The following is a 17,426-nucleotide window of genomic DNA, read 5'->3' as shown; positions in this document are numbered from 1 at the left end:
AGGCGCCCGCAGTGAGTGTGCGAGCGCGACAGCAACATAATTACGCGCGAGCGATAAGGATGGATAGCTTGGGGTCATTGGACAAAATTCTACGTGCTCACGGACCAGGCTTTAACAACCAGCCACGCGTAGACCGCGCCTTTCGGGGCAATCTCAGAACGTGGCGGTCACTTGTGTCTACTGATATCAAACTATGCGCCTCGAGGTTTGTTCGTTTTAATTTACCTTGCGTTGATTTAGAAGCAAGTAACTTTGGTTTTATAACCAATATTATTTTTATGTACAACAAATAACGAAACGTTATTACGATCTGACCCCATTTGGTTTCAAGACATTATAAAAATGACTTTAGTTTGACCTGAGACGACAAAACAAGCTGTAGATCCTGATTACACAGGATTTTCAGTGTTAAGAGCGAGAGTTCGAAAGAGCTTAGTCCCGTCTCATGGGTCACATTTTTTGCCCCCTGCCTTATCCATGGGGCAACAGACTATAAACCTCGGGGCAATTAGCATCAATTTTGAGCGATAGCGACCATGAACGGTCTCATCTTGATTTTAATGTATTGTCCATTCACGGGCAAGTAAACAATGGCTAAATAAATTGACAAGCCTGTTCAGTCCCATCAATCCCAATTTCCCTAAATTCTATGTCCCTATGGATGGTAACTTATTTTGAAGAATGAAATTGATGATATACCTACCTATTTATTATTTTTTATGCAAAAAAGGCTCCCGAGAATCGATGGTATGGTATGTCCCCATAGTAAGGGGTCATGCAGGGCACTTTACTTGTTCCATTTATTGACAAAGTTTCATAGCTTGTCAATTTGACAGATCTGGAGCTAATTTTTTTTATGATAGGGCAAATTGTTTTCAGTTTTTTTTGCGATGGTTTTTACTTGAGGCGCAACTATTTACATCATTACAATAATGAAGTAATTTTGTCTGTGTATCATTATAATAATGTTATGTATTTAATTTACGTATTGGTGTGAAATAGAATAGTGTTTTGAAATCTCTAGTTTTATATTATAACCGTAATTTAATTGTATTTTAAGGGCGTATTACGTAAGTAAATCAGTATTTTTATTTTATTTGTACCTCAAATTAATTGTAGCATAACTGCAATTATTTATTCATTTTTGCAAAAAATTAAGTTTGTGTTTAGTACATACATATTTATGGATTTTGGCTCAAATTATTTAAAAAAAGTATCGTTAGCTAGTATGAAACTTTTTAGTTTTTTTGTTCGTTTCCTGGTGGTAAACATAGTTAATTAATAGAAAATGTTTGTCTTTCATTGGTAGCATATAAGAACTAGTGAATATTCTCCTTGTTAAAGTAACGGCGTAATTTTAAAAAATATAAATAAGCAAGTAATATAAGATTTATTTCGATGCGTCGCTATCGCTCCAAATTGGAATCGTTCGGATTTGTGATATATGTGAAGTATTCTCAGACATCTTATACAAATGTTTAGATTCAGTATAGACGCTAAAATTTAACGTTAAGTTGTATTTTAGTAATTCTTCCCTCGTAATTAGAACGTTTTAGTTTTTAGTTTCCCCACCTCATCTCAGTGTCTCTGTCACATCAAATAGTTTTGATAATATGCATTGTAACGAAACAAAAAGGAATATACAGTCGGCAGTACATCAAACTGTACAGAATAGGGTTACCTGGGTAAAAAAGCAAGTTTGAATTAGTCTGTGGATTAACTTATAAAAAAATACTCGACAAGTATTTTCAATTTTTTAAAACTGAAAGAGAGCACGTCAAAATCCAAAAGAAATGGCCCGTGACGTCAGGACGTGCTTAAAAGTGTAGCACTTTATGACGACGCGCGCGTTAATGCATCATAACTTCGTAATTACTTGTTTTATTGTCAAATAAAAATATACGTGTCCAATATTTTTGATAGTGTAATTGACGGACTAAAAGTTTTTTTTTAAGAAATTAGCCTATTGTTGCAAAATAACATGTATTACAAGCTACTTAAAGTGCAGTAACACTTGACGTGCCGCCGCTTGTACATCGACAGTGTCTATTTTTACAACTGTACGAATAAGATTAATGTAAGAAATGTTGGAAAATTACAAAATTTTAAGCATCTGATTGACTCAGACTTGGAATTATGATTCCATAATTTTGTAGGTTAATATTGTAGTTTATATTTATGTGTTAACTTAGAAAATATTATATGGCGAAAAACTAAAAATAATTTGCAAATGGTTGCAAAATGACTGACGTTATACAGGTGCCTATTTTGTTAGCTAACTTTCTTCTAAAACGTAAATACAACTAACCTATCACAGACAAGACAGACGTATTGAAAAATAGCCTCTATGGTAACTAGACTTCCGCAGTATTGTCTTCCATAGATAATAATAATATCGTATTGCTTTATAACGATCAAGCTAGAGCTAGGTCTTAAAGTTCGCAAAAAACTTGTTTAGTAAGAAATTTCCAGTCTCTAAAAACCTGATAGAGTTGTATGGTAGTTGAAAAATATTTCCAGTTCATTAATTTGTGGCTTATGGGCGTTAGATTCGCTTTAAAAGAAAGTTAACTAACAATATAGGATCTTATATTGCTATCCTTTCAGTTTTCCATATAGCATTTTCAATATTGACGGGTAGTGCCTGCCCCCAATGTACCCTCTCAAATAAGTAAATAGTGAACCTAGGCTATGTATCTCTTTATATAGTGTGTGTAAATTCTTGTCCCCTTAAAATCCGATAGACAATAGAAAATTAAACTCCGCACAAAATTAGAAAGGTGCTGGATATAACGCCCATTCCTTCAATAAAATATTGTTTCTCGTATTCATTGTTTCATTTATTCAATTATCCTTAAATCTATTAGGTTTTTCTGTAGAGATAAATGTCATATAAAGGGTTCCAATAAATACGAATATGTAGATTTGTCAAATAATTATATATTAGGTAAAATAAATTCCAGTAACTAATAAATAGACTAAATAGTCCACAAAAAATGCAAAATTCAAAAATATCCTTATACACTACAAATATGTAGTAATGATAAAAAACATTAAGCCCAAAAATTAGTCCCATAACCGATAAAAAAGTAAATAATTTGAATGATTACACATAATATAAAATACATCGTCGATATACTTTGAAGTAAACTAATCTACAAATTAAGTGACAAACGTAAAAATAATTAGGATACAACAGCGTCGTCTTTTGTTGCGTCTGACACGTTGGCGGCCATTTTGTCGTCGGCGCCATTTTGCGGGCGCTGTCAGAGGCTCAGGCGGCAGATGTCGTCGTTGATCTCCAGCATCTGCTCGATGAAGCGCTGATGCGACATCACTTTGGCCACTTTACAGATGATTTTGAGAAGTTCGCCATCTTTGTAGTTCATTTGCGCGTTGCAAAGCTCAATTTCCTCTGACAAGGACTCTGGTATCTGTGAAAGAAAAGGCTTATTAGTGACTGCTATTCCACAAACTATGTACTTAGATTATATGGTATACAATTATCTATAGTCGCATAATAACAGTGGACAAACTTTCGAATACCCAGAATAAGTAACGAGTTGTGGATTGGAACGAAACAGCCGTTTAAAATGATAACTACCTTCAATGTTTGACGATGGACTTGTATTGAGATATGACTCTTATGTCAAGTTCGTAAGGTCGAAACTTAAAATGAATGAATAAATAAATCACGGAAACAACTTTTGACTTCGACCTTGTTTTCAATAATCACATGTCTCATTTTAGCCTCATTATCAGTGTTCATTTTCAGGCACTTAACAAACTGTTAATGGGAAAGGTAACCTCAAGAATTATCCTTTGATACTGTCATGTTATAACTTGATGTTTTACATGTCGTTTTATGAGGTTTGTACTACAGGTTTAGTGGCATGATTATCTGAGTCAAGGAGAGGAACGGGAAGGGTGCCATGACGTGACAGAGCATTTCAGTCTGAACACAGTCTGACTGACGTTTGATTTGACGTCACAAAAACATGCATGTGGATTGAGTGATCCTACCTCAGGCACTGACTCAGTTATGAGCTCGACCTGTACCCACTTATTTATTTCCGTTATAGTTACTGCAATAACAGCACAAAATACCGTAAACTAGATTGGTCAAATGGAACTTACCTCTGAATCTAAGAAGGTGCTGAATTTGTACTTGGTCTTGCGCTTGTCGGCGCCGCTTCCGAAGAAGAGCGTGAACTGCGCGTCCTTCCCGCGGGCTCCCACCGGGAAATACAGCCCGGCGATCACGTGGCCCTTCTGGTCGCGCGAGAGGAGACTCCTGGAAGACAGGGAATGGTTAGGATCGATGGAAAAATGTTCAGCTTGTCACGTGATGATCATATGGCCAAAACCGCCGTTGTCGTGTGGTTTTGACAGAGAAGAATAGGAATGCCGAAACTTTTCCGTTGTAAGACTAAAAGAGACATGCGAATATCAATCAGGTTTCCCCAACCAGACTCGCCAGGAGGACCAGAGAGTAGGCTAGATCATCCATTTGTTTCTGGTAAATTAGAGGGTCGTCTTCCTGGAGCGGGCACATGACGTAACTTCTTGTTATGAAGGTGCCTTCTATCTCAAGATCCATATGGATGGATCATGCGCTACGTCTAGCTTCACGATCTTCTTTAGATTAAAATGTTACAAAGCCCATTAAAAGCACTATTAGAGTTGCTACAGGTGACTGAGTTTCTTCCGCCTCTTCATCAGCACAAGCCCATATTAAGTATGTTGACTCGAAATGGCGGTAGGGCAAGTTATATTTGGGACGTGTATAAGTGCCCTGGAAAGGGCTTATGTACTGAATAAACGATTTGATTTGCTACATTACTTCAGCTTTCTCAAAAAGCTTTCCAATTCCAACATTTCTCATACTCACTTGAAGTTGTAAACCAGGTTCCTCCTCTCAGTCACGTTGACGCCGTCAAGATAAGGCCTGGCGACGAACACGAGCGACGTTTGACTTTTCACGTCTCCGCCACGAGTCTCCCTCTCCTGCCACTCCACGTAGCTACTGTTGGGCGGGCTGAAGACGTAGTTGTATTCCTTGCGGCAGGTAGGCTCGTCGGATTGCGTGAACCATCCTGGGGGAGAACAAAGGGTTTAGTTTTTGGCTCTAGGTTGGAATGTTCAAGAGTTACTTACATCTGGGATTGAGATGAGGTTTCAAAAAATCTGCTGACGCTCTGCTTCAATGTCCAAACCTTACTGGGAATCATGAAACAGTGACCTTACACGTGTTCCACTTGGTGATTAGGACTAAGAAGAAAAGGCGTTATCTAGGTAAAGAGGCTGTCAATAGTGACTGAGTTTCTTGCGCTGTTTCTTCTCAGCACTGGCCCATTTATTGTCCTGAATCAGTGGTAGGGTTAATACTGGGACGTGTAAGTGCTTTAAGAGTTTTTATGAATGCAAACAGCGCTGGGCCGGTCGTTGTCAGTGCCGGATTAAGCCAGCGCGGGGCCTGTAGCAAATTTCTATCAAGGGGCCCTTGGTTTGCTTTAGGTTCTCAAGTTTAGGGTATTAAACGAAACAAAACTGTTACAAATGAACTTTTCTTGATTTAATGTGGGAAAATTTAGAGATAACACTTTCATTAACAACTTCTTTAAGCAAATCATGCTCTATATTCAACAAAGTAAGATGATTAAGACGTTGTTCTTGTCCCATCGTGTTCCTTAATTCATTTTTAATACGTTTTAATGTTGAAAAAGAACGTTCGCCACTGCAGTTAGTGATCATGAGAGACATGTAAATGCGCCAGACAATTTCTTAGTTTGGAAAACACGATTCTTAAGAATTATTTATTAAAAGTTTTTTAAAATGATTAGATAGCTAGTCTAAATATATCGATTATAATTAAACATTATAGGCCAGTAGAATTACATTTTAAATCGGAAATAATTCCTACAAAAGATTTTATCGCTTTAATGGCTTCATTGGTTGCCCATTAAGACTCTCCTAGGTTTTCGACTTCGACGGAGTTGTGCTTAAGTGGTGGGGGGCTCCCGAAAGGGGCGCTTTTTATGTTTTCCGGTTATATCGCGTAAAGGACTTACCCTATCGAAAAGTGGTCTTCCTGACGGTTGAAGGGCATTTAATCCTGCATTAAATAAGACCAAATGCATACGTTTTGGACAAACCGTTCTCGTGCAAATGTTCGCCAAAGTAGGAAAAATCGTAACTCGTAAGCCTTGATAGGGTTACACTGGTTGAGGCGCTCCTTTTCAAGACTTGGAAGCCTGCGGGTAGCGAGCCATTGGACGTGAAGAGGGTTATACACAATAATACACATATTTTCTACTTTGCCGAACATTTGCACGAGAACGGTTTGTTCAAAACATATACAACGTGTCCGGGCATGTAGTGATCAAACTTTAAGGGCGTGATCTATGGACAATGGGGATGTTGCCTGGGTCAAAAAGCAAAAGTTTTAATTAGTCCGTCAGTTAACTTATCAAAAAATACTCTACTCGTATTTTTCACTTTTTCAAACTAATGAAAATTTAAAGAGATAAAGTTCATAAGAAGAGGCCCGTGACGTCAACGCTTGCTTAAAAATGCCGCACGTTGTGACGTCGTGCGCAACTTCAACGCACCATAACTATGTAATTATTTGTTAGATTGACAAATAAAATTATACGTGTCCAATATTTTTTGATATTAAACATTACGGACTAAAAAAATTTTTTTAGGCCACTAGCCTATTTTATCGATGAAAATACTTCAAATTTGGGGCTTAACCCATTTTTTTATTCAAGGATTCAAGTTTTTAATTATTAGTTTTCACCTCTTCCTTCAAAAACAAGTGATTGCGTGGGCACTTTAACACTAATGAGCGAATATTTTATGTCATGCGATAGCTGATAAAATTATCTATTAGTAAAGTAGAAAACAGACACAAGTTTCATACTTTTTAAGGAAGTAGGAATGGATTAAAGTAGAAAAAAACATGACTTTTTTCACTTCTTTTTCAGTTATTTTCCAACACAAGAAAAACCAGGTCGTTAAGGTATGTTTTATTTGCATTGTATTATTAGTATTTGAGCTATTCTACAAAACGAATGTAAATTTATTAGTCTACGTCTATTAGTTTCGACTTAATTGATGAACAAAGATACCCCTTCCCAGCTAATTAAATCCATTCTTACTCCTTTAAAATCTATAAAATTTGTGTTTGTTTTTTACTTCTACTAATAGATAATTTTATTTGCTATCGCATGATATAAAATTTTTGCTTATTAGTGTTAAGTTGCCCACGCTTTCACTTGTTTTTGAAGTGAAAACTTAAAATTAAAAACTTAAATCCTTGTAATTTTGCGAGAAATGGGTCAAGCCCCAAAATTGAAGTATTTTCATCGATAAAATTGCCCATAGATTACGCCCTTAAAGTTTGATCACTACATGCCCGGACACACTGTATATTTGGTCTTATTTATTGCAGGATTAAATGCCCTTCAACCGTCAGGAAGACCACTTTTCGATAGGGTAAGTCCTTTACGCGGTATAACCGGAAAACCGAAAAAGCGCCCCTTTCGGGGGCCCCCACCACTTAAGCACAACTCCGTCGAAGTCGAAAACCTAGGAGAGTCTTTATGGGCAACTAATGAAGCCATTAAAGCACTAAAATCTTTAGTAGGAATTGTTAAAGATTTAATTCATTTTTGTGTTTAATTCTACTGGCCTATTAGAGAACATTCACGTTAAAAAGTTCGTAAAATACCTACCTACTTATTTTTATGATTTAACGTGATGAAATCGAGTTTTAGATTTTCAAGTGAAAGTAAAGCATAGCCTAATGCAAGATATTTTACGCTCCTATCTAAATTAATCTTTTTTTATTTCAGTCAGACAGGCTTTGGAGCGCGGGGCCCCCAAATTCGCGGGGCCCGTAGCATTTGCTACTCTTGCTACGTGGCTAATCCGGCACTGGTCGTTGTGTCTAGCAGTGGACGGCTAAGGTTGAAACTGGTTGAAACGAATGAGTGTTCAACGGCGGACCACGAGGAAGTCAGGCTGTGATAGTTAGTTTTGTAGGGCAATCGAATACAGCCTCATGATTGGGTCATTGTGCGATTTGTGGTTTATCTTCCTACTCCAACCACTGATCGAGAAAGCAAGCAGCCTGTATATACTGACCGGTGTGCGGGTAGGCGCGGTCAGCCATGACGGTGACGACCCTCGGCACGTGGTAGCCCGGGTCGGCCAGCAGCAGGCCCGGGCGCCCGGCCAGCCGGACCAACACGCCCACCATCACGTGCTCCTTCTCCGCGGACAGCACGGCGGCAGGGCTGTCGCCGTATGACACGTACTCGCGCACGTCGCCCACGGCTTCCTCGCACGAGAGCAGCGCGGTCGCGCACGCGAACCCGGGAAACTCCTGGAAAACGATCGGTTATTAAGTAAAACGTCTTCCAAAGTGAAATCTTTAGGGACAACTGCTGCTGCTATCTTATCAGCTTAGGACGTCCACCCACATGGTGAATCGACGACCTCATAAACCTTTATGCCTACATTCAGCGCCTTACTGCTACCTATAATAGCAGGCGCTGGATGCAGGCCGCTACGAAACGGTCAATATAGAAATCATTGGGGGAGGCCTATGTTCAGCAATGGTCGTCCTATGACTGAATAGATGGTGATGATGAAATGATATAGTGTGGCTTATTAGGATGCAGGGGAATCCCCTCTCCCCTAACGCGCATATTAGGTATAAAGTCAAAGCAAGAACATTTAAAAAAGTCTTACGCCCGTATTCACAAACGACGCTTGCTTAAGTGAAGCAGCAAATCGAACACAGCGTTGAATAGAGCTCTGTGATTGGTTCGTGTGTCACCCTGTGCGTCCACGCGCACTGTCAGACCTCATAGTAATGTTTGTGAATACGTGCCTTAAAGTAGTTACCTTATTGAGTTTCCTCCACCTCTTGATCAGCTCCAACCCCAGCCCGACGCACGTGTGCTTCTTCGCGCGGATCGGCGGCGAGTACTTCTCGTACACATCGTACAGCGGCTCCTTAGAGTTCTCGAATTCGTCGAACAGCGACACGAAGTTGTTGACCGAGTCGTAGTTGTCAGTGACGAGGAGTTTCCGGAGCACGGCTTCAGCTTTGGTGACGAGTTCCTCGTGCGTGGTCGGCGTGAGGTCGAGCGGGCGTCGTGGTGGGCCCCACCGCGCGGGCGGGAGGGGTAGCCTGGTCACGGTAATATTATCATACAGTATTGTAACTTCATATAAACGGACGAAACGCGAGAATTCCTTCGAAATTCAAATCTCGGTATGCGCTCGACATGCAAAAGTCGGGGGTGTCGCGAATGTGCCACTGCAATAAACGGACGATGTGTTGTTTTTAAACAGTAAGCGCTCTTTTTTTATAAAAATAATTATAAGTACCTATTTATACAGGGTGTTAGGTAAATGGGTTTATAAGCCGACACTAGCCCATGTCAACATATGCATATAAATAGTATGGTGAAGTCAGTGATATCATCATATTTTTTTTTTAATTTCCATACAAAATAAAATTTATAAAATCAGATTTGTAATAAAATTCAAATTAATAAAATGATGATATCAATTTTCTGACTTCACCATACCATTTATATGCACATGTTAACATGGGCTAGTGTCGGCTTATAAACCCATTTACCTAACACCCTGTATAATAATCAAGCATTTTGTACGCCTCAGTCGAGACGCATACATTTTGCGGTCGGTTTATAAGATTTGTTACTAAATCATATATCATTACAAATATATTTTTCAAATGAAATCTACTAATCACAAAACAACATGCATTTTTATCCTATTTCATTCACGAAGTATTTTGTTTTTCAAAATAAAATTAAAAATTACAATCACAAAATTAGATAGAAATTATTAGTAGGCAGATTGTAATGAAAATAGGGTCTGCAGGTGGGCAGCCCTATCGCATGTTGTCATACCGTGACGTACCGCGCGGCTGTTGACATTTATTTGAAAAATATGGCCGAGTTGGAATACTGTATAGATAGTATTACCGTGGCCTGGTCACGTCGCGGGCGACGGGGGCGTCGTCCCGCGCGACCGAAGCGAGTCAACTCGGCCACTCGGAGCCCCAGCGGCCGACGGCGGGGGCCGCCGCCTCGGCCTCGGGCGTGCCCTTCTGCAACGCATCGTCGCGGCTCCGCTCGGTAGCGACTTCGACGCCCTTAGCGAGCGCCTCACGCTGCCTCTCTAACACCAATGATGACGGTTTTTCACGCTCTGCAACAAATGTTTTTGTTATTAACTAGGGCTTCTCCTTTTAAACCAAAAAACTGTCGTTTTAGTGGCTCGATTGTCAAGACTATTCCCACCCCTCTTTGTCAATAAAACGTAACAAGAGATGGGGTCGGTAATGTACTTGGCTCGTATTTTACTAGTAAGCAGATAACTTTTGCAATCTGCTATTTATTACCCATTTCAGCCCCTAACGGCGCCCGAGATATATCAGCCGCTAACGGCACCCGAGACATATCAGCCGCTAACGGCACCTGAGATGGAGTATAGTAACTAAATAAATAGTCAGCATCTAAAAGCCAACTATAATATTCCTTTGAAAGGTGATAGAAAGGTATAAGTTTAAACGAGTTAACATCTTAAAAGGTCATGGTCCTTCGAGCCGGATTAAGCACGGATAAAAGGTTTAGGCTTAATTACGGTAAAAAGGTGCGTAAATCCTAATGACCTGTAGCTAAGGTTATTGAATAATTCCTGTAAAGTATTGCTGTCTTTTTAATCGTAGCAATAAAATATCAGCGTATTTTTCAATACATGCTTATTTATTTAGTCATTATCTTATCGCCTTTTGCAACATATTATTGTCGTCAATGTCTTTCAACACATTCTTTGCGTGTTTTTATAAATCGCAAACACACCTTCCACTCTTCTACCGATAAAAAAAAATATTTATGCAGCGATATAATGACAAGCTTGCAACCTATGACACGTTTAGGTATTTCTAGAATACATTCTACAAAAATTTGGACAAAAGGCGAATTTCAGCAATAGGAACATCTTTTTATGCGTAAGAAGTAGGTACGTAAGTAAGTAGTATTATCAGGTATTCGCGAAGATAGATCTAGTAGGTTATCTCACAGATTCGAATCCGATTGTCTGATAAAAGTTACGGATATAAAAATGATACATTCTTTTATCATTAAAATCTATAAGACAGATACTTACTACCTGCCTGGTAACTTTCAGTCGTCTGTATCGCCACGTGAAACGAGATGGACAGTTAGCAGTTTGATGGTACGATATTAAATACACCATTTTATACAGATGTTTTGTTTGGGGTGCTATTTTAACTTTTTACCCTTCGACTTAAGCATCAAAATCGAGTGTACAGTATTCAGTACCTCTAGTACGAAAGTTTTTCGTACTAGAGGTACAGTACCTCTAGTAGGAAAAACTTTCGAGTTCGTTTCGTTGCGTATTCAAAGTGTCATCGAAAAATTTTGTATGAAAAATTAAACAGCGCCCCCTAGGGCGGCTATAATATAGGGGGCGCTGTTTAATTTTTCATACAAAATTTTTCGATGACACTTTGAATACGCAAACGAAACGAACTCGAAAGTTTTTCCTACTAGAGGTACAGGATAATAACCCTTGTCTTTGTTTCGAATATCACTCCGTGAATCAATAGCAGAAGCTTCTAAATTTAATACATTACGACGTGACGTAACGCAGACGCGATTTCACGGAAACTGTAGTTACTGCTGGTTACAACCGGCGATGGTTCGCGCGAAGAAAGCAGTTTAAACCGTTCAGTACTGTCTTTACGGTACAGAAAGAGTAATTACGGTCATCAGCTGCAGTCATGGGTGGGATGGTAGTTTCTAAGTATCTGGTTCAAACTTCTTATGAGAAGAAACGCGTAACTTAATGCCGAATAGAGCGGTATTCATATTCAATCATATTCATTTATTCACTTCGCAATGTTAAAAAGAGTAGTACAAGATGTTCAAAATGTTACATGTGTGATTTTCATGCTGTTTTCGGACCAATGCTTTGGGTTCCTGAAGTTTCAGATTATCTGACTTATGATGTAAGATGCCGTCTATGTTGGTAATGATAACTTTTCATTTTGTCCTTATTCAATGAAACCGAATGGTGATTTATTTAACAGATAAGCTTACAGGTTAACAACCCTTAGTATAGCTGTACAATCACTCGCAATAAAATTAATTACGAATCCTTTAGGCTGTATAAAGCTAGAATAGAAAGAATTGGCCTGTTCGTTTTATCTTATCCACATGCTATGGCTTCTGGCAGCTAGATAGAGTTCGATATGTCGATATTCTGCTGATTTTACACTCGTGCCGATGACTCAGACCGCTTTTCTCTGAATCTTTCATGTGGGTTACTTGTAGAGGTTACGCACGCGTCGGGCAAATGTGATGGACCAGTGTACAGTCTGCATCAAAAAGTGTATCATGATACCCAAAGTGGGCAAAAAGTTGACGACGCAACCTTATTCCCATTGTAACAAAGACGTGTTGCGAACTTTTTGGTTACTTTGGGTGTTACCAACTATTTGACGCTGACTGTACACTTGTGGATGACCGTCTGGGACGAAGTTTGCTCTATATTATCTCCCATACACATCACGGACGTCTCGGCACGCGCAGCGAAAGTTGACTGATTGATTGTGATTAGAAATAGTGATGGCAAACAGCTCTATTGATTCTGCCAAGAGTATTATATTGGGCATACTTCGATTGAACAAGCAAAAGGTAAACATGTTGTACGTAAATCAATATTGTTTTTTTTGTTTTGGCTTGGTATCTGTCTATATTCAAATCGTAAGCAACTAATATGCATGAGAGAAACTTCACCAAAATATTGTCCGCACCGTCTTTTTAGTAGAGTCACGTCACGCGTGATCAGAATCACAAATTGTTCGACTATGGTTTTGTTTCAACATCTTTTTTGTACTACGTTTTAAATTGTAAAACAATTCAAATTCTGCCTTCCACGTATTGGTCACGGCAAACCATTTATTGTATCTATCTTAACATTTAACGATCATCTGCCCACTTCGTGGGCGTCCTTTGTTTAAGTTATTTTTAAGACTTCTATGAATCGAGGTACTTTGTGTACCTATGCATTAACGCAACGAAATACACTTAACATCAAATAAACCGTACCTTCCGCGACGCGAACTTTAAAGATTTTCTTCTGACACAATCATGGTGCCCCAACAATATTGGTGTTATTTGAAAGCCCAATAAATATCCTTAAAGAAAAAGACATTTAATTTCTAAATAAATGATTATCATATACCATAAATGTGACTTGAAAAGAGACCTCACTTTGGGCTCACCTCTGGGATCAATTAGACCATATGGTTATAAAACCAAATAATGATCACACGTGTCCTCTTTAACAGATGGATACCGATTAATCCCAACTTAACAGTTTTACAGCCATAAAAGTTGGCTCAAGCGTAATAGCCTATTTTTTGAAGAAGTGACTCTGGATCCTTCTAAAGACACATTTTTGGGGTAAAAACGTTTCCTTTAATGAAATGAAGCTTAGAACTAGGCTTTTAAATGGTGCCAATATTGGTGGGAAGTGGGGATGCATACGTTTGAAAGTGCTTGTTGCGGGAGGTGCGATTTATTTGATGTTGAGTGTAGGTAGGTCTGTTAGTACCACGCTAGGTATTGCATATTTGTACATCAGGAGCCAAGTGTCCGGCAGTGACATAACACTTGGAATGCAAACACCGCATCACTTTCGCACCGTTTGGTGTGCTTGACGCGCAGGGTAAACAAACTCAACACGCTTGTTTTCATTTGCTAATTATTTCCGATGCACTTATTATACAGGTGCAGGTGTTGTTTTCTTGTGCAGGTAATTGGAGAGTTAGGTCATTATAGTTAACATTAGCAAGAGCGCTGTAATGAATGAGTGATAGAGCAAACCATTTGGAAAGCTTATTCTAGGCTAAATGTAGTTTCTTCTTTTCCCTATGGCTACGAAACGGCGAAGGTGATTATTCAAGTCGAAAATTACGAATAGAGATAGAATAAATACAGCCTACTGTATTGGAAAAAATACTTTTTCAATATGATTTTTACGAAAAGATTTCTAAAGGTATTCACTAAGGAAAAAATAAATCTTTATTGCTTTACGATCCGAAATGACGAGGCGACTGACCGCTGAAAGTTCATTCCTGGAGTTCAAAAATCAAATGTCGTTTCTTTGTAGAAACATGTTGCTGAGTGGAAGTTTCTAAAAATGGTTCTATTCTATTACAAAATATGGATTTAGTAGCACTATTTTTACCAGTATGAAAGTGATAGAGACGAATGTGTTGAGTTTAATTTCCCTTTCTTTGGGATTAATAACAAACATTTTGGAAGCTTAGACATACTATAAGAAAACAACAAATTATTATCTAACACTATATTCTGTAGTGTTAGATAATTTAGTTCTTGCCGATAACAACGCGTTTTATTTTAATGAAAATCTTGCATAATATCTCTTCCAATAGGTAATTCTTAATTCGTTATTTTTAATGGGCAGAGTAATTGCTTAAAATTTTACTGGGTGTAGTTTGCGAGTATGACGCAATTTGCGTGGGCGGCGTTAACCGCTTGCAGAAATGTGAATCATGCATTCATGCGTAGGGGAAAACCTTTGCCCTGTTATACAGGATAAAGAGACAACAGAAAGGCTATGAGGAAACATTGTGTACTCAGAAAAACAATTAGTTAATAATTCCCTTTTTTTGTAACTGAAGATCTTTGAGCGCAAAATAATATTTTTTCTTTTTCATTACGGCTCTTTCCATGAAAAGCAATGATAATCCCCCCTTTCGTGGACTCGTGAATTAAAACTCCAATTTGGTATTCCTAGAAAACATTTTGTTTAATCTACCAACTCGACCAAAAATAACGTTACGAAGATAACGTTATTGTTATCCCAAATGTTTAGTCTACGATAAGCGTCGCTAATCTTAAAATGGGAAGTCGATTGGTAAGAGCAAGATTACTATGTGCCTTGGAAAAACTCGCAGTGTCTAGGCTAGGGCGACCATATTGCAAGACTAGAAATCAGGACTTTCTTTGTTATGAATTTTATGAAGAACTGTGAACCGACTTGGATGGAAGTTGTGATTTATAAACTTGGCAAGGAATATTAATACACCGACTCTCTTGTTCTCTTGATAGAGTATGAAGATTCTGCATTAGAGCGATGATACCAGAAAAGTTGTTAATGTACTCCTAGACCCAATAATTTCGAAGACTATTCAATTAAATAAATGTTCTTTCTTTCTCTTTTTTCTTATAACACAATAAAGTGCGAGTGACAGCACCATACTCACGCGTGGCGCCAGGTGACGGGCGCAAAATATGTTAACCTTTACTGAATCATTGTTATGCCTCTGTCCTATGCCATGCGATAGGCCTTCTTATTTGGTAACGAACCACACGTGACTCGCGAATGTGGGTCACTCAACCATAAGAAGGTCGCACGTGAACAATTTGGACGAACATTACAACGCGCCTCGTGCAACGAACGATTTGGACAATGGTGCTACTGTGATGATGGCAAAAAGGTGATAAATCAAAGAAGTTGTGCAGGAAAAACTTTTGAAATAACTTGCACTATGCAGTAAACGAACGAAGTTTAATAATGTGGATAAGTTTCCTGAATCTACCTGAATATGGCATGCAGTACCTAAACTTTATTTCCTTTATTCACTTGTTTTTTGTATTGAAAGATCCTTTGTCCAAAACGGGTTTCATTTCCTCCAAACATAATGATTCAACCCCATTATTGAAGCATACAAAGAATGCATTTGTTTAGCGACCGTAAACTACCAAAGCCCATTCTATTTGGCAAGCGTGGTGATCGCTCATGCCAGATTCTTATCTGTGAGATACCTTGAATTCAATGACGTGCCTTTCAAAGCGGATTGCTGATTACTTTCTTGTAAACTGAGTTATTTCGAGGCAACTTTAACTTGCAGTGGCCTTAATAGGCGACGGTTCACGTTACTGGATCGATTTCATAGGCCAGTTTCATGAATCCCGCATTGTGGAGGTTGCCAAATTGCATGCCATGGCATCGTTCGGGCATTCATTTGTTTTGATCCAGTCGTCGTTTTATGGTCCGGAAGTAGTGTAACGGATGTTCACTGGATCGTTTTAGCAGCCTTGGCACGCGACATTTCCGTTGCATTCATGAATCAACTTCTACGAAAAATGACGTGACGAACACGACTGAACCATTCGACGTAAAATCTATATTGCCTTTCAAATTAGTATTAAGTAAGTATACATTCATAGTTAGTTATCTCTGGTAAATTATCAAAGAAGTCAATACAATACACGAACTCTTTCAATAACCTTTATGCCTAAATCGTTCGTACCTACCTCTTTACCAATACCGAGGCATTACCGAGAACATGGATGAAGTATTCAGTATAATGGCATGATGTCATGAAATAATTAATTTCCAGAAAAGCGAATAGGCGTAGGTACACTTAGTAGATTACTACGTGGGTGTACCAACCCCATGTCGACCGATAAATGCGTCAGGCGCGAATGTCCTACGACCTTTACACCCACATTGCGCGCTATTCGTAGCTACATTATGTACCCTTCCCTAGGGGATCTTTTATTGTTATTTGACAATGAATTCTGCTTAGAATTTAATGTATTTTCTGTATGGAAACACATTTTTTTGTAATCATTCTACTGCTTATCATATTCTTACTATCACCATCACGTGTATGTGTACTTTTGTCCGTCACATATTTTCTAAAATTGTTAAGATAATCTTCAGTAAGAAAATTTACGCTCAAAATGTAGGTACTGTATTGATGACTACGTCTTAATGTTACTGCATAATTATATCATAGTCGATTAGGTATTGCGTAGTTTTGATAAGGCTGGATTCGACCAAACAAGAGTAAATTATTCTCAGAATACACTTGTCATTTTGACATTGTTATTTCCTATCCTGAAACTGTCAATGTGTAAGTTATACCAGGAGTTATTCTCGGATAAGAGTTTGGTCGAATCGGGTTAATACGCATTGCATCAGTTGGTGCAAGCCTATTTCTTGGTTAGAATAAATAAATAATTAATGTGACTGATCTCATTAAAGTAAGGTCTAATATTTAGAAAGAAATAATAGTACTATTTATTTGTAGATAACTCAATCAATTGTTTTAGTGTGGTGTAAAAATATTGTGTAAGGTGACGTACTAACTAAAATCAATACATTAATTTGAAACGCATTAACAATATTTTAACTGCGCAAATAGTGGTATTTTTAAGTTAACAATAATGTAGCCCATTATCCTAATTGTTTTTGTATCGTTTTTAATTTAATACCATTAATTGGCTAATAATTGGTTTTGAAATTAATAA

General features: G+C 38.3%; 1 protein-coding gene across 1 annotated transcript; it reads right to left on the bottom strand.

Annotated features, from left to right (window-relative positions):
* Positions 1-2,920: 2,920 nt before the first annotated feature.
* On the bottom strand, positions 2,921-10,081 carry LOC114357019 (uncharacterized; the record flags this gene model as incomplete). Its single annotated transcript, XM_028310433.1, has 6 exons — positions 2,921-3,434; positions 4,138-4,294; positions 4,892-5,096; positions 8,152-8,392; positions 8,917-9,205; positions 10,032-10,081. Coding segments are annotated over 6 exons (1,110 nt in total), but the record flags the coding sequence as incomplete, so codon positions are not given.
* Positions 10,082-17,426: the final 7,345 nt, after the last annotated feature.

The sequence above is a fragment of the Ostrinia furnacalis genome, unplaced genomic scaffold, assembly GCF_004193835.3.
Source record: "Ostrinia furnacalis isolate ACB-3 unplaced genomic scaffold, ASM419383v2 OfSCF3016, whole genome shotgun sequence".
Lineage (NCBI taxonomy): Eukaryota > Metazoa > Arthropoda > Insecta > Lepidoptera > Crambidae > Ostrinia > Ostrinia furnacalis.
The sequence above is the reverse complement of the archived record's forward strand: the minus strand, read 5'-3'. Positions and strand labels throughout refer to the sequence as shown.